This window comes from Callorhinus ursinus, unplaced genomic scaffold, assembly GCF_003265705.2.
Source record: "Callorhinus ursinus isolate GAN/ISIS: 27379988/994484 unplaced genomic scaffold, GSC_fseal_2.0 scaffold8, whole genome shotgun sequence".
NCBI classification, from domain to species: Eukaryota; Metazoa; Chordata; class Mammalia; order Carnivora; family Otariidae; genus Callorhinus; species Callorhinus ursinus.
The window spans coordinates 25,343,469-25,362,344 of NW_027397070.1; the positions used below are offsets into that span (position 1 = coordinate 25,343,469).

At 39.9% G+C, this 18,876-nt stretch overlaps 1 protein-coding gene across 3 annotated transcripts in view; it reads right to left on the minus strand.

Annotated features, from left to right (window-relative positions):
• SOS2 (SOS Ras/Rho guanine nucleotide exchange factor 2) overlaps positions 1-16,138 on the minus strand; it is an 81,416-nt gene extending 65,278 nt beyond the window's left edge. The window contains exon 1 of one of the 3 annotated variants that reach the window (XR_012378981.1): positions 15,922-16,138. Coding sequence is in view for 2 of the 3 variants with exons in the window: in XM_073895177.1 (XP_073751278.1) it covers positions 15,922-16,008 (87 nt within the window). In the remaining variant the exon portion in view is untranslated. The remainder of the gene's footprint in view (positions 1-15,921) is intronic. The other 2 variants (XM_073895177.1, XM_025870094.2) reach the window with 2 other exon arrangements.
• Between the last annotated feature and the right edge of the window lie 2,738 nt (positions 16,139-18,876).

The window sequence follows — 18,876 nt, forward strand, 5'->3', positions numbered from 1 at the left end:
ACTGTAGCATGTTCATACAATGGAATACAGGAAGAAAACTGAGTAACTATAGCTACATAAAATGTGGCTATATCTTCGAAATATTGTTGGCAGAAAGCTGCCAGACAAGAAGAATACATACAATGGAATTCCACTTCAAGATCAGACAAAATTAAGCTGTAACATTTAGAGACACATGTTTAAATGGTAAAACTATAAAAGAAAAACCAAGGCAGTGATTACCATAAAAATGGTTATCTTTGTATATTTATGTTTTATGCATTTTTGATTGTTTTACTACTTCACCATAAATAAGTTTAAAAAGTTGGAGAATCATCTAGCAAACAGAAAATGGAAGGATGAAATTACAATAAAATAAGTCAAAAGGGCCCTGCTAGTCCCCAGCTAATAAATGAAATTAAAATGGAGACAAACAGAATATCCTACAAGCTTAGGGTGAAGGGAAGAAGCAGGTCATATACAATGTGGACATTAGACTAGTTCCAGACTTCAACCGTAACACTGGAAGCTAGAAGGCAGATTTCTAACTTAGAAGAAGTTCCTAACAAACTATCAATCAAGTATCATGGTAAAATGAAGACATGCTTAGACATAACAGGTCAAAAATTTTTCTCTCTCATGCACTCTTTCTCATTAAGCTTTTATAGTTTATACCACAGTAAAACAAGAGTATAAATCAAGAGAAAAATATAGTATATAAGAAATGAAGGAATCAAGGCCAAAGGAGTACCCAGGATAAAGTGAAGGGAAATTATGAGACATGTACAACAAGCATAAGGTCACCAGTCCAGACTAGAGAAGATCAGAAGATTCTGGGAGAAACTGTCTCAAGAAGATGAAATTAAGGGGTGCCTAGCTGGCTCAGTCGAAGAGCTTGAGACTTTTTTTTTTTTTTAAGATTTATTTATTTATTTTAGAAAGAGAAGGAGAGCATGAGCAGGAGGGGCAGAGGAAGAGGGAGAGAGAATTTCAAGTACACTCTGAGCTGAGCACAGAGTGGAGCCCACATGACACTTGATCTCACAACCTTGATCTCCCCAAGCATGTGACCCAATCTCATCAGGGTCATGAGTTCGAGCCCCACACTGGGTGTAGAGATCACTAAAATAAACAAATAAAAACTTTAAAGAAGATTAAATTGATAAGAGCATCTGATGGATCTAAAAATCTTAAGAGGATATTTAGACAACTGGTACGAGTTTAAGCTTGAATTAGTCGCCACATAGAAAACTACACAAACAAAACAAGACAATTACTAACTCCAGTAAAAGGTTAGGTAGGAAAGAAAAAGTGGTTTACCTATAACAGCATTTACAGTCATAATAATGTAAACTTTGAATACTGATCCAAACAAAACGAAGATAACCATGGCATGGCGGGGGGCAGTGAGGCAGGAAGTATGTATATATGATAAGGTGTGTATGGTTGGAGGAGGGAAATATATATGTGTATTAAAGAATACTAGGGGCACCTGGGTGGTTCAGTCAGTTAAGTACCAACTATTGATTTCAGCTTAGGTCATATTCTCAGGGTTGTGAAATCGAGCCCCGCTTGGGCTCCATGTTCAGTGCGGAGTCTGTTTGAGATTCTCTCTCTCCCTCTCCGACTGTCCCTCCCCCGGCTCATGCACTCCCGCTCTCCAAAATGCATAAAAACTTAAGAAAAAAGAAAGAATATTAAATCTTTACCTTCCATGGTAGGACGTTAACAGATAATAGCCGAAACAGAAAAATCAAGAAATAGCTATTTTTTTCCTTAGAGATACAGAACACTGAAGTGAATCACTTGGAAAAGTTAAAAGTGACTGTCTCTGGAAAGCAAAAAATTTCATGAATGGGAGGAGGTACTGCTATTTTTCTTATAAGCCTTATAAAATTAGTTATCTTTCTATTTTCAGGAATAATTTTGATAAAATTCACTAACTTATAAAGAAACATAATATGAAATGAGAAAATGGGAAAAAGGAGGATACATAAAACTAGAGATAACAAATACTACTTTTTTAAGGACTTTGGAAAAGAGGAGTTTAAAGTAAAGCAGTTAGATACTTATAAAGGACCAACATCCAAAAAGCCAGGCTTTATAATATTTCTTTATAAATTCCAAATTGATTTTGGAGAAAACAAATATTTTCTCTTATCTCCTGCACTTCTTTAACATGATAAGAAGGAAGTTAATTACTTCTTACCATGTATTTCTATTAGATCAACAGAATTAAAAGACTCTTCTTTTTTAATAAAAAGAAAAGCATTTACACTGGAAGTTTAGCAATGGCATTCATAAGGCTGTTTCTTATAACATCTTTCTATAAAAGCCAAGTGCTCTACTCAGTGAAAGTGACTGTGCATGAGAATTAAGATAATGTCTAACTGGGATGGATTTTTTTTTTTTTTTATTTGACAGAGAGAGACACAGTGAGAGAGGGAACACAAGCAGGGGGAGTAGGAGAGGGAGAAGCAGGCTTCCCGCCGAGCAGGGAGCCCGATGCGGGGCTTGATCTCAGGACCCTGGGATCATGACCTGAGCTGAAGGCAGATGCTTAACCAACTGAGCCACCCAGGCACCCCAAATGGATTTTTTTTTCCTGTGATTATGATTTTGGTAAATAACCTGCAAAGCAACTTTAACAGTGAGCATCAAAATTTCTTATGCCACACTTCTTAAAGTAATTGCAAATATGAAAAGTCATAAAAACAAATATATAATGTTAAAATCCCACACATAAATACTAATAGGACATCAAGGTGACAATGGAAGTTAACCATACTTCGTACTTGCACAGTATTTACTATCTCAGCACCCTAAGAGACAGTAAACAAAATTACCACATCAGAACTAACCTACCATATTTTTCTGAAAGACTAGTCAGAAAAAGAGCAATTAAAATAATTTTCAGTCTTTAACAGTAGAGTAACAAGTCAGACCTGTATTTTAGTTACACCATATTTTCAAATTGCCAGAAGGTATTTCCTTATACATACACTGTAAAAAGAATAGTCATGATACTATATATAGATCCATGTATAAACACATAAAAATATTAAACTTTAAATTATCTTATACCAAGATAAACACTAGATTTGACAAGTTTCAGAAGTGCTATTTCCTAATTTATATTTTCCAGTTCTCCATATTCAAAATCAAATAAAAAATCTTGCCAGTGCATTTGTTTAATCAATTAACATTTGAGTTTTTGGTACAATGTAGAAATAAATACCTTTGGCTACACGGTATGACATTTATTTATGCCAAATTGTTCATTCTATTGCCAAAATTTTTGCAAGTATGCAAATGCCTCAAACATCAATTAAGAATACTGGAAGTTTTGTTGTTGTTATAAAAAGAGTTAAAATTCAGTTTGAAAAAAAAGCAACAGATTTCATTCTAAAAATATACACAATCAACTACAAAATACTGCTGACATGTATTACAATGGCTAAAATTAACTTAAATATCAAATGTAGGCAGGAAGAACTGGAACTCTCAGACTTTGCTGGTGGGAATGTAAAACTACAACAGTTTGGGAAAGTTTGATAATTACTTAAAAAGTTAAACATACACCTCCTATCTGATCCAGTCACTCTTTGGTAATTACCCAAGAAAAAGGAAACATATGTCCATACAAAGACTTGTACCCAAATATTCACAGCAGTTTCATTTGTAATAGCCAAGATCTGAGAATCAAAGGTACATTAATAAAGAGACAAACAGTGGTATATCCACACAATGGAATACTACTGAGCAATAAAAAGGAGTTAACTATTAATATATGACACAAAGTGGAGGAACTGCAAAATAATTATGCTGAGTCAAAGAAGCCAGAAAAAAAAAAAGTATATATTGTATGATTCCATTACTACAAAACTCTAGAAAATGTAATCTACAGTAATGGAAAGCAGATCAGTAATTGCTTGGGTACAAGAAATGGGGAAGGAGGGAGAATTAAAGAGAGTCAGAGTCAAGAGGAAATTATGGGGCTGAAGGATATGTTCAGTATTTTTATTGTGATGGCTTCACTGAAATATACATACATAAAAACTTATCAAACTGTATCCTTTAAATATGTACAGTTTATTATGTGTCAATTATACTCCCAATAGTTTTAAAAAATAATATAAACATATAATATTCTAAGGTAGCAATTTTTTGACTAGGATGTATAATGAAACCACAGCTGCATACTCTCAACTCTTCAAGGTCAGAACCATTTCTTATGTTTTTGGTTTCCTCCTATTTCCCCACCCCTTTATTTCTAACACACAGGTAATCTAGTGCCATGCTTTGTATAACGAAAGCACTCGGTAAATACTTGTTCAATAAATAAATTCATGGTATCAAACAGATTTCTTGGCCTCACTGAAATCTGGGGACTGGGAAAAATTGAGAACTCCATAAAATTTGCTTTAATTTCACTGGATATGTACCAGGAGACTCAGTTATCCCATGTAACATTAAACATGGGGAGATTCCCACTCAATGCTCAATTCCCACTTTTTTTTTTTTAAAGATTTTATTTATTTATTTGAGAGAGAGAGAATGAGAGACAGAGAGCACGAGAGGGAAGAGGTCAGAGGGAGAAGCAGACTCCCAGCTGAGCGGGGAGCCCAATGTGGGACTCGATCCCAGGACTCCAGGATCATGACCTGAGCCTAAGGCAGTCGCTTAACCAACTGAGCCACCCAGGCGCCCCCCACTGACTTTTAATATTCGCTTCTCACTTAGATTCAGCGCTCTTAATTAGGAACTTTCTTGAGGGGTTTTAAATATAAGTTTATTTAAAAAGGAGGTAAGTACAGGCCAAGTATCTCACTCTATTTAGCTTAATATTAGGTGAGGGTTTACCATAAAATAATCAAAACATGTAGAGAAGACTATCAGTGGAGGCTAAAATTTTTGTCATTAAAATTTTCCTTGAATGGAATGAAATGGCACTGGTCTGTAAGTACATTCCCAAACAGGCAGGCCATTAGCCTGTAAAGCCAAGAAAGCGCAGGCTAAATCAATGGTTCCCAACTTACTCCAGTGGCAAAGCATTTGGAAGTCACAGTGCTCTTAGCAGAATGTGAAATTATTAAGAGATTAGTATTACATCATAGAGAGGAGTATTATTAGTAAAAATGACTATAAAACTGGAAACTACAGGCAAACATTTGTAAGAAAAAACAAAATATCATAAACTCTTTTTCCTATAAAACCTCTCTCTCTCGTTCATTTGTTTTACAATCTTCCATTACACACTAGCAAGTAAACAGCAGTAGGCACCACACCATAGACTTAAGAAAAACTTATGAGTGAAATATAAAATTGAAAAAAATTAATATTGACTTTTTTCCTCTGTGAACTAGGAAAAGATCACTATTCTAAATATGCTTTATTCCAAGTTTAAGACTCCCTGAGCCAAATACCCGCTTCCTTCAGCATACTATCAAAACTACCATACGTACTCTTTCTTAAAGAACATCTGCCACAGGGGCGCCTGTGTGGCTCAGTCGTTTAAGTGTCCAACTCTTGATTATTGGCTCAGGTCATGATTTCAGGGTCATGGGACTGAGCCCCATGTTGGGCTCCCCACTCAGAGGGGAGTCTGCTTGAGATTCTCTCTCCCTCTCCCCCAGCCCCTCCCAGCACTCACACACACGTGCTCTCATTTGCTCTCTCAAATAAAGAAAGAAATGTTTAAAAAAAAAAAAATCATCTGCCTGACAAGGTACCTGCACTCAAGGAGAAAACAGGTTCTCCTTTCCCACCTCTTCTTCCCAATTGCCCACCTCCCACTTTACTGAAGAAAGGCAGATATTTACTCTGATCTCACTATGGTGTGCTGCTCTGGGGGGGGGGGCAATAAAAAAATAATAAATCTAGGACATTAAACAAAGAGACAATTACAAATATTTTTCATTTAAGTACGTTGCTTCTTCCATCCCCTAGCCTACTATCAAAAAACACAGCCTTACTAAGAAGAAAAACATACGAAACCAAAGAAAAGAAAGCATCTTTAAGAAAAACTAAAACCTGGGCACCTGGGTGGCTCAGTCAATTAAGCATTTGCCTTCAGGACAGGTCATGATCCCAGGGGCCTGGGATGAGTCCCGCTTCAGGCTTCCTGCTCAGCAGGGAGTCTGCCTCTCCCTCTACCCCTCCCACCCTGCTCGTGATCTCTCAGTCTCTCTCAAATAAATAAAATCATTAAAAAAAAAATACTAAAAGGCAACATTATTTCACTCAAGAGAAAAAACTAAAGCAAGTTTTCACACCTTAACTATTTTTCTATCTTACAATTAGAATTCAGAAGTGAGATAGTTGGCATGTGACATGTATTAAGACATTCATTCGACCTGAAAAATTAAGTCAGACCTTGTCTCAAATAAGATAAATATGAGGTTGGTTGGCTTGACAATTAAAATTAACCTTACTGATTTGGTTACATAGTGGATATTTAAATTAAATGAATGAGTGTGGTAGGCAGAATTCTAAGGTGGCCTCTAGGATTCCCACCCCTTGATGTACATGCTCTGTGTACGCCTCTTGAGCGTGGGCAGGACTTGGAATATGATGGGATAGCACTCTTATGATCAAGTTACCATATAAGGCAAAACTTGACTAAGGTCCCTAATCAGTTGACTTTGAGTTAACTGAAACATTATCATCCTGGATAGGCCTGACCCAAATCAGGTGAGTCCTTTAAAAGCAGGTGCAGAAGTACGAGATAAGAAACAGCAGCAGATGCATTCCTGTTGGCCTTGAAGAAACAAATTGACATGTTATAGGGAGGGTCATGCGGCAAGGAATGGCAGCAGCCTCTAGGAGCTGAGGGTCTCAGACATACAACTGCAAGGAAATGAATTCTGCCAATAACTACATGAGCTTGGAAGAGGCTTTCAGATGAGACTGCAGCCCCAGCCAAAACCTTGATTGAGACCCTAAGCAGAGAACCCAGCTAAACTGTGCCTAGACTTTTAATTTACAGAAACTGAGACAATAAACCCGTGTTGTATTAAACCCCTAAAGCTTGTAATAATTTGTTAAGCAGCAACAGAAAATGAATACAATGAACTAGATATACAGCTCCAAGGATTCAATGAAAATATGTTTAAAGAACATGATAAGGTAAAATACATGTTATTAATAAATAGCATAGCTAAAGTGTACTAAAGTTAATATTGTTTTCATTTTCCCAATCTTTCTTGGATATATTGGACTAAATAAAGTATCTCTAAGCAAAAGAGTAACAGTTGTAATTATTAGTCTTTTGGCATGTCCTGGAAAAGCTAGAAAATGAAAAAGTGAATAGTTCTGAAGACCAGGCAACAAATCATTCTGCAAGGCAGGTGGTTTCCAACTTTTTAAACAAAATTGCAGGAGAACCTAAATAAGTTACTGGCTGATATATCATTAAGACTAACTTTTTGATAGATAACAATTTTTGGCATATAATTTGAAAAAAGTTTAAAAAATGAGCTTGATTGCTTTAAATCTTTCTTCTATTTATGTTAACAAGGGTTCTCAGGGCTTATATCTACAGAAATGGGAAACAGGAATAGAAATGCTGAACTGTGATTCACTCCTGCAAGACCCTATCTCATTCTAGCAATAATAGTCACCCATGAAACATGAACTAATTTAAAAACAGTATAAACAGCTACATAGATGTCACTGAATAATGCATATTTAATAAAGCTTAATAATTACTAATTTTTCAAAATCCATGACATGTATGTTCTTTTGATCAACTATGTCCTACTAGCAATTCACCCTAAAAGATATTTTTAAAGATTTTTAAAATTAATTAATTTATTTATTTATTTGGGAGAGAGAAGAGAGTGAGGGCATGAGAGAGAGCATGAGTGGGGGTGGGTGACAAAGGGGCAGAGGGAGAGGGACAGACTCCCTGCTGAGCAGAGCGCCTGATGTGGGGCTCCATCCCAGGACCCCAGTATCACGACCTGAGCAGAGGGCAGACACTTAACAGACTGAGCCACCCAGGCACCCTAAAAGAAAGAATTTGACGCTTCATGGTCATTGAAGAAATTTTTAAAAATTCAATATACAGCATTTTTGTTGTTGAGGAAAGTGTAAATATAAAGGAGGGATCAAAGACTTTTAAGCATAAACATATATTAAAATATAATTATGCAGAGGAACTGGAATGAAAAGTTCACAGAGAAAAATGAATAACGTAAAATTTCCAACTGTTAAAAAAGCACTTTGTCAGGGCACCTGAGTGGCTCAGCTGTTAAGCATCCGCCTTCGGCTCAGGTCATGATCCCAGGGTCTTGGGATAGAGCCCCGCATCGAGCAAGCTCCCTGCTCAGCGGGAAGCCTACTTCTCCCTCTCCCACTCCCCCTGCTTGTGTTCCCTCTCTCTGTCAAATAAATAAAATCTTAAAAAAAAAAAAAATAGCACTTTGTCCCATATGCAACGGTACGGAGGAAGCTAGAAAGTATAATGCTAAGTGAAATAAGTCAGAGAAAGACAAATACCTTATGATTTCACTCATATGTGGAATTTAAGAAACAAAACAAATGAGCAAAGGGAAAAAGAGAGAGAGAAACCAAGAAACAGATTTTTTTTTTAAAGATTTTATTTATTTATTTGACAGAAAGAGAGAGCACAAGCAGGAAGAGCGGCAGGCACAGGGAGAAGGAGAAGAAGTTTCCCTTGCTGAGCAGGGAGCCAGACACGGGGCTCGATCCCAGGACCCCAGGATCATGACCTGAGCTGAAGGCAGACACCTAACCAACTGAGCCACTCAGGCTTCCCAAGAAACAGATTCTTAATTATAGAGAACAAACTGATGGTTACCAGAGGGGAGGAAGATGGGGGGGATGGGTGAAATAGGTGATGGAGATTAAGGAGTGCACTTGTCATGATGATGTATGGAATTGGTGAATCACTATATTATACACCTGAAACTAATATAACACTGTATGCTAACTGGAATTAAAATAAAAACGTTTAAAAAAAAAAAGTACTTTGTCATGTATATTTTAAAAGGATCAATGGTGGATATCAACATGCTATGGTATTTAGATTTCACCAGATATATTTAAAAGCCTGATGGGGGGGGGTGCCTGGGTGGCTCAGTCGGTTAAGTCTGCCTTCAGCTCAGGTCATGATCCCAGAATCCAGAGATCGAGCCCTGAATCAGGCTCCCTGCTCAGAGGGGAGTCTGCTTCTCCCTCTGACCCTCCCCCTTCTTGTGCTCTCTCTCACTCTCTCTGAAATAAATAAAATCTTAAAAAAATAAAAAATAAAGACTGATGGAACCGTTTTATTTTAAAATATCAGTATTTAGAACACATATAAAATTATATCTTCTGCAACTAATTGAACTTGAAGATGAACATTTTTAGATGTCAACATAAAAACGTACAATTAAAAAATTCTTTTGGGGATACACAGCAAAAAATGTAAAAAAAAAAACCAACCCTCTAATTAGGAGAAAGAATCAAGACTCAATGTTGATGAGATTTAAACCTGATGTGAGATGGAAGGGAAGGGTGATGACCAGGTTTCTGGCTCGAATATTGAGTATATCGTTTATACTGAAGGTTTTGGACAATGATAATAAACTTGGATTGGGTTATGTTGTGAACATCTACATAGGAATGTCCAGGAAGCAGGGGATGTAGTGGTTTTAAATAGGCTGTAAGAGGAGTCCTCTTCAAGATGATGTTTGTCTGAAGACTTAAAGAAGGTACGAGGACCAGTCATGTTTTTAATCTGCAGGAAGGCTGTTCTAGGCAGAAGAAACAGCAAGTACAAAAGCCCTGATGTCTACACATTAGAATGTGTCTGTGGGTACAAGGAAGCCACTGCGGGGAAGGAGCAGAGCAAAAAAGGGAGAGAAGTATGAAGTCAGAGACGTATAGGCAACACGCAGCATCAGAGTATAGTAACCTAGTGAGAGGACTTAAGACTTTTATTCTGAGAAGCAATGAGAGTTTTGAACAAAGGAATGACAAGATATCACTTATCTCTGCTGTGTTGAGAAAAGACTGAATGGGGCAAGGGCAGAAGAGAGGAGACCAGTTATAGGCTATTTTAGCACTCCAGGAGACTGGTGATGGCCTGGCCCCAGGTAGCAGAAGTGGAAGAGCAGGAAATGGTGGTTGTGTATAGTTACAGTTTTTAAAGCAGAGCTAAACGATCTGCTGACAGATCAGACAGATTAGAAAGACAGGATTCAAGAACAACTCCAGATTTTTATTTGGAGCAACCAGAAGGATGCAGTAGCTAACCATTTACTGATACAGGAAACACTACAAAAGGAGGTTTTGGTGGGGAGAGAAGGAGCTCAGTATTGGTTGAGATGCCCATCACACACCCCTGTGGAAGTATCAAGAAAGAAGGTGGATACCCAAGCTCAGGAGAGAGGTCTGAGCCAGAGATAAAAATATGGATCATCAGATACAGACGACATGTGAAGCCATGAGGCTGGATGGGATCTCCAAGTGACTGTAAATAGAAACAAAAGTCCAAAAACTAAGCTCTGGGAAGGTCAGGATGATGTAGTTTGGGGAGAAGAAGAGGACTCAACAAAGGAGAGGACCTAAAAGTAACAGCCAGAGGGAGAAAACCTGCAGAGCTCGGTGTCCTGTAAGCCAAATAAAAGGATTTCAAGGAAGAGGAGGAGTTCAACTGCCAAATGCTGCTAATGGGTAGATTAGGAAAGAATAAGAAAGTCCTATTAAGAGCTAATGTTTGAGTTTACAAAGTGATTTAATGAAGAAAACAGGGAGAATGAAAACCTTACTTGGAAGAGACAATACTAGTGCTCATATCTAGCTCTTGATGTAATTTTGTGTTGCTTCATTTCTACACATTAAAATGTGAAGTGTATAATGCGTTATACCTTTCTACTATCATATGTTCTTACGTTAAAGAAGAGGTTTTAGGTTGTTAATTTTTAACATGACTACATGAGATAATGCTAAATCCATTAGTTCCATTAAAATTCCTTCCTGATTCAAACAGACAATGTAATCAAACTACTGTTCCCTTGAAAGAGAGGCCATGGTTAAAATAAAAGACATATACTTGATTTATGTCAAGTGGTAACACAGGTAATGCTTTGGATAGTCAGCATAAAACACTTTAATGGAATATTATTGCTCCAAATATACCATACCAAAATTAAACTGAAAATAGAGGACGGCTACTAAATCATGGCTGACAGGGAGCTAAATGCAGCAAGTTAAAATGCATTCCTAATGCTCATCCAGTTCTGGCTGAACCCCATGGGTCAGTTTGGGTCATTATTAGTTTGGAATAATTCCAAATGACTCCCTGGAGTTCTACTGTTATAGTCAGTGGCTTTAGGAAATCCAGAACAGGCCTGACATCACAAAAAAAATCATAGGATATCCTATTCATTCCTAGCTTTCAGTTGGAGTGATCTTTTTAAAAAAAGCATTTTTGATCAAGTTAATCTAATTATTTTGTTACATAAATAACACTACAGGGCTTTCTACTCTCAGGTAGAAGAAACCTTAACCTGATCTACCAACTAGCCTCTTCTTTTCATTAAACAAGCCGTGTTCCTACCTTTCCCTCAGCCTTTCTCTCCCTTTTCTTTGTCTTGTTAATTCCTATTGATCTTTCAGATAATTGTTCTTTATTGTCTGTCCTTCCCAGGCCTCTCCCACACAGGCATTTAGAAGGGAAGCTTTCTGAGAGCAGGAGCCTTACTACAACCTCAGTATCAGGAGTAGTGCAGGGCACCCATGAGGCACTCAATAAATACATGAGTATATAGTTCCTCCAGAACTGTATGAGTTCCTCCAGAACTGAGCACAATGTTACTTCCCTAGAGAAGCCTTCCTTCACCCTCTTGTGTCAGTGACACCAATTTTATTTTCTCAAAGCACCCTATACTTTTCTTCTGGGCCCCAGAAAGATTCAGAGCAGTCTTCTAAAATCGTTCCAAGAGACAGTACAAAGGCAGAAACACTAGAATCTTTCAGAGTTCACAAAAGCATTTCTAAACCAAAACCTCCTGCCCTCTTCTTCCCTGCCATAGACTGCTATTTAATTAACTAGACATTGTCTCATACCTCTTACATTCTAGACAGATATCTAAGAGCAAACTGTAATGTTTGGGGGACGTTCATATTTAACCTGAATTAGAGTCAGAAACAGTTCAACCAATTCTTTCTCTCTATGACATTTTTAACTACAGACAGACAAGACATTTTCTTTCCAACATTTAGCCTGGTGAAGAACACCCCATAGAAAAGGCATCTATGAGGGAAACAACAAGAGACTAAAAAACCTGATAAAATTATTTCAAGGCATGTTTCCCACGCGTAGAATTTGCTTACACTGATTTTTCAGCATACAATCAATAGCACAAACACAAAGCACCAGAGGCATTTCAAAGACACAGGTAATAAGCGGCATTTACAAGTATATGCCCCACTCTTTTTTCCTGTCAAGTAGTATGGTAGCTTCAATCTTCTTGGGGAGTAATGGTGAAGGCATTTATGTTTCTGCCTCTTTTAGCAGTAATGTTAACAATCCATGTATTATCCATTAGTAATGTCATTTCCTCTGCTTTACCCTTTGGAGTTCTTTATGTATTTAAATGCTCTACCTGAAGTTGTTTTAAAACTTAAAAAAAAAAAAAAACAACAAAAAAGTTAAAGAACACATTTCTATTTCCAAAATTATTTTTTCATAAATTTTTTTTAAAGATTTTATTTATTTATTTGACAGAGACACAGCAAGAGAGAGAATACAAGCTGGAGGAGTACGGGAGGGAGAAGCAGGCTTCCCGTGGAGCAGGGAGCCCAATGCGGGGCTCAATCCCAGGACTCTGGGATCATGACCTGAGCGGAAGGCAGACACTTAACAACTGAGCCACCCAGGCGCCCCGCCATAAATCTGTTTTTCAATGTTTGTGTTTCTATGTAGTGAAATAAGTATTTAATGTTGGTTTTAAAAATCCCCTGTGTTTTCAGGGTCAACAATAGTGACTTCACCACATAATCTGATTTTCATAAAAATTAGCCAAAACTTGAAAATAAGCAGAAGAGATTACTAAGTATCTTTCAGTACAATGCTGTGCTCAAACCTTTGAATACTCTCTACTGACTGGGCTATGTTACAAATCTGTAAGATTAACTTTGAGATTTTTGTCTGGTACAGATGCAAATAATTTCATATCAGTGGAAAAGACAATCCAAAACTTACTGTTTCTATTCCTATAGGGTATTAACTAATTTTGTATCTAACCCAACAATCTTATCTTAATATTCCTTTATTAAATTGTCTATTAAATACCTACCTCCTAAAATTTTCATATGAAGTAGTTTTAACATTAACTTATAAGTTCCCCTATTAGGTAATAAGCTGAATCAAAATCACTGACACACGTTCATTTATATTTGCATGAGTCATGATTTTACCTTTCAGAAAATTACACTTTAAGTTTTAGAGGTTTCCCCAAGATGCCCAAGTAGAATCTGATAGAGCCAATTAAAGTACACTGCTCTTTTCACACACACATATAGATATTCCTTACATAACTCTGAGCTCCTAATTGCTAGCTATCTCATTTATACAAACCAAAACCAAAAAGTTTAGAATGTTCAGTGTAGATGGTAAACACCTTTAGAGCATGGCTTTTATTCATCTTTATTTCATCTTAGTTCCAGCATGGTGCCAAGTACCTAAAATGTGTTCAATAAATGTTAGTGTCAACTATACTTCAATTTAAAAAATACATGGATAAAAATAAAGGGAAAAAAGTTAAATGAAGTATTCCACATGTTCAATGAAGGAAAAAGCCAACTGGAGAAGAAAAATCCTAGTAGTCCAACACTACTACTACTTATCCTAGTAGTCTTTGTAACTATCTGTTAGCTGGAGGAAGGAAGCAAGCCAAGTTCTAGATGCCTTGAATGTAAAGACAGAGCCTCCCTCAAAATGGCAGGATTTCTCATTGTACAAAGGTATGGCTGGCAGGTACATACCAGAATGTAACACATCCTACAAAGGAAGAGTGAACCTTGAGCTCCTTATGAGCAATAACTCTTAGCAGGCACCATAAACCTAGATGTTGCAATACCACAAATACCCAGATGCCACAGAACTGGACGTAATCCAGTTATTATTAACACCAAAAATTTTCCAAAAATATAAAAAATGTCTTCCATAGGAATAGATCTCAATTCTGTAATAACGGTAAATTAATGAATTAAATAGAAATTGCTTTTTGAATTCAGCTCACTGCAAAAGACCAAATTTTCTTAAGATGTATTTATTCCATAAGCAAAGGATCTATGAGAACTGTGGTACAAGACAATACAGATCTACAAGACACCTGAGCTCCAGGTAAACAAGCACAGCATATAAATGCAAAATAACAGTCTCAAAGCAATGGACTAGGATACTTGTTCTGGCTTTGTTTCCCCCCTAACCTGAAGAAGTAAATCTGTCTCTGTTCATGCAGGATTATTAGGGTCAAAGCTACCTACTGAATAAATTATGCACCACACATTCAAATACTATTTGCTACCAGAAAGCACCACTAGCTAAGCATATCATATCCCCCTTTACTTTTCAACTCGGGCCAGAGTTCATTATCACTACTCAGCGCACTTGCTTTTCTTTCCCTCTCCTTGTAGAATCAGGCTGCCCATGGAAGTAAAGTCAAGTAACTTTAACACCTAGTAGGCCAGTGAAATGATAACTACCCCTAGTTACCTCCACCAAGTTCTCTAAAAAGACACGACTTGGTGTTTGGCCCAAGGGAGGTAATATCTCCTTGTAAGAATTATGAAAACGATGGAAAATCTGAAACCCTGAATGCATGAGGAAAATGTTCTCACCTTTAAAATATACTTCTTCCTTTCATTTACAGAAATTTGTTATATGAGGATTTATTTTCCAAGTGCAGTCTTTTAAATTAATGTTTATTTTTTCTTTATTATTTTAAAGTTTATTCTTGGTTACTTTGCACAAAATGCAGACGGTACTAACCCCTTGCATCAATGTCAATGGAAGCCCAAGTTCAGCAGGCATGATGTCTAATCTTGCAGTCTTTAAATTTGTCTTGACCTTACAAAAAGGTTTATTATAAAAATGATAATATGATTATCTAAATTCACAAACGGAGACTCACATCATCTACAGGAGATGCACCCAGGATACAACCAAACTTGAAAGGTTGATTTTTATGAGCTGCACCTTTTTTGCCCCCTTAAAATGATTCCAAGTTCTACACTGCACCCAGTGAAGAAACACCAAATTTTTTAGGGGAAATCTCTTGTAAATGGGTAGGACATCTTTTGCAGGAAGTGAGCAAGCATTTTAAATTTCCCTCAAGAATTGTTAAAAGGAGTTTTAGGGCCCACTGACATTTCACACGTGAAACACATCCATGTTACAAAAAAGTACTGCCTCGTGAATGGACACCCCTGACAAGCAAACTGCCTAGGGGAACACCCCCAAAGAACCTGATTAAAAGTAATTACTGGGCCTGGAAATGAACTTTTGTTTTAGAAACTATGTAAACACCAGCGAGACTTTCTCTTGCCCTAATCCAGCCTGAGGACAACAAATTGGCCAACGGCGGAAGTTGCCTGACGAAATGACTGCAACACGAAATCCATTTTTATGATCATAACAAAACCTTCCTTCCGGGGCCAGGCAAAAACTGAGAAAACGTCCTTTTGGATGCAACAGGCAATCCTGAGTCCCCCACAGCCAGCCACGGAGCAACAGCTCGGCCCACGGGACCCGAGCATGGGAGGACGTGCAGCTCCCCGTTAGAGGCTCGCCGGGGCCCCGGGCTGGGCAACCCCCACCCCGCCCGCTGCCCGCCCGCCTGCCCGCCGCCGGGCTCAGCCGACGCAGCCCGCGGCCGCCCCGGCACCTCCCTCGGCCCCCGCGGCCGCCCGGGCACCAGCACTGACCTTCCGCAGGGCCGAGACCAGCAGTCCCCGCCATTTCGGACTGTTCTCTTCGCTGAAAAACTCGTACGGCTGCGGCGCCTGCTGCATGGCCCCGGCAGCAGCGCCTCCGCATCGGGGGCGGCCCGCGGACGGAGCCGGGCCGGGCGGGTGGCCTGACAGGCAGGGCGCGGGCCGCCTCGCCTCGCCGGCCGCCGCCGCCGCCGCCGCCGCCTCCCGCCCGGGCCGCAGCTAGGGCCGAGGCGGCTCGGGGGCGGCGCCGGCGGGTGGGCGGGGGCTCCGGGGGCGGTTTCCTCGGCCCGGGCGGCCTCGCCTCGCGCAGCGTCCGCAGAGGAAGCGCGGCGACCCGAGAGTCCGGGTGACCTCCAGCTGCGACCGAGACGGCGGCCTCCTTTCCCGGCGGCGCTAGCCCGCTCCTCGGGCGGCTCCTCCTCCTTTGTCTGGGTTCGCAACCCGGCGCGGGGTACGGCTGACCTCGCCCGCGCCCCAGCTCCCGCTACGGCCGCGGCTGGCGGAGAGCAGCGGCGGCGGCAGCTTGTCTCCTCATTGCCTCATCCCCGCCCTCCCAACAGGCAACGCCGCGCGGCCCGCCCGAGTCACCTCTAGAGGGCTCTGGGGACCAAGCGGGCGTGCACATCGGGCGAGCGACCCACACTCTGGCGCATACAGTGCTGGCCACCGCTGCCACCCCTGTAGCAGCCACGCACAGCGCCCGGGGGCCGCCGCCGAGCTCCCGGCTCTAGCCGTCGCCGCTCGGCCCGCCCCCTGGGCCCGGCGCTCATTATCCTGGGTCGCCGGAGAAGCCCCGCACGGAGCATGCGCGCCGCGGAGCTGGCAGAGGCGCCGGCGGGTCGCGGGGTTGCAGAGGCGCGGGGGCCGGCAGTGGGAGTCGGCCTGTGGTGGGGACTGGCAGGGAGCCTGTTCCAGACAGACCACCCAAATGACTGTGTTTTACACAAACGCTCCCTTCTCTCGACCTTCCCAAAACAATCCTGATTCGGTGCCACTCTGAGCCCCAGTATTGCAGTCATGCGGGGCAGGTCAGGATGGGGAGAGAAAGGGACATTCGGCCGGACACGATGTTTAACGTGTGCTCTACATGGCTATTCGGCATTTGGAGATAGTTAACTATTTCATCGAGTGATGTTTTCAGGACTAAAGGAGGTGAGACTTGGAAAGCCCTCAGCACACAGTGGGGTCAGCCACCAGCAGTGAGGAAGGGAAAGGAAGAGCAGGGTGAAAAACTGTGCCACGCTTCACTTCTCGGATTAGTAACCCAACAATTATCCTTTCCCAAAACACACACCAATTTGTCATTTGGCAAAATCATAATGACAGAGCTGGAAAACTCATTTTTTCTAATCCAAATATCCACTGAAGCACGAATTTCTTCTAATAAAGTCACATCCATATTCCCATGTACTTGGGATAAAAAGATAGTGAAATGCTTGTATTTCTCCAATTACTTTGCAAAGACTGGCTTATATAGACTGTCTTTTCTCTCTTCCAGAACTCCAGCTGTATACTACTAGGCTGTCAAACTACTAGACTGTGATTGTATTATAGGAGAGTAAAGTTGTTGGTGGGAAGTTTCATTCTTGGCCAAGGATATTGGAAGCCTTCTCTGAGCCAAAACTGGCCTGAAGACACATTCTGTTTATCCAAATCTATATTTAAATTTTAAAATCAAGGGATTTCCCTTCTCTTGACAAAAATCTAGCAACATTGGGCCCTGCTGCGTTCCTGCAAAAGAATAATCAACAGGCAGTGGGTAGTGGCTGCCCTCTTTAGAAAAGTATGCCATCCCATTTCCAGTTGGCTATACTCCCTACCTGGCACTCTCCACCCTTTTATGTAACCTGCCTAGTCTCTACAGGCATCTGAGTTGTGATCTCTGAGCTAGGCAAACAGAAATGTGATCCACGTGCATGTGGGGGATAATCCAAGAATGACACCCATAAAAATCCCAACCAGACAAATGGGCCATCCAAAATAAAATGTTGGATCCATACCCCACACTCCACACGAGGATAAATTGCAGAAGTGTCAAAGACTTAAATGTAAAAAATTAAAACCATAAAATAATTTGTTTATAACTTCAGAATACAAAAGACGTTTCTATGATACAAAATCTAGATTGATAAACCTATTTTTAAAAATGGAACAGAAAAAAAATCACAAGGTAAGCCAAAAGGCAGATGACAAACTGGAAAAAATATTTGCAACTCATTTTCTAAATAGTTCATTTCCCTAATATCTAAAAGAGTTCCTACAGGGGCCCCTGGGTCGCTCAGAAAGTTGAGCATCTGACTCTTAAAATCCGCTCAGGTCTCAATCTCAGGTCATGAGTTCAAGCCCCATGTGGGGCTCCACATAGGGCCTACTTCAAATAAATAAATAAATATGTCCTACGAATTAATAAGACCAAAACTCAAGGGGAAAAAAGGATAAAGTATATGAAAAAAAAGATTCACAGAAAAGAAATATGTCTAAGTATATTAAACATGGGGACACCTAGGTGGCTGTCAGTTAAGCATCCGCCTTTGGCTCAGATCATGATCCTTAGGTCCTGGGATAGAGTCCTGCATTGGGCTCCTGGCTCAGCCGGGGAGCCTGCTTCTTCCTCTGCCTGCCACTCCCCCTGCTTGTGCTCATGCTCTCTCTCTGACAAATAAATAAAGAAAATCTTAAAAATATATATATAAAGCATGTTCAACTTCACTCATATTACAAAATATTGAAATTATACTATTAATTTTTTACCTACTAGAATAGCCACCCACACAGATCAAAAAGTCTGATTACATACTATGTTGGTGAGACTATGGGGAAATAAATACTCTAGTATACTTTTTGTGAGAGCCTAAATTGGTTCAACCTCTACCAAGGGCAACTTGACACTATCAAAGTTGCAAAAGCAAATACCCTTTGACCCAGCAAATTCTAATATGTCCTATC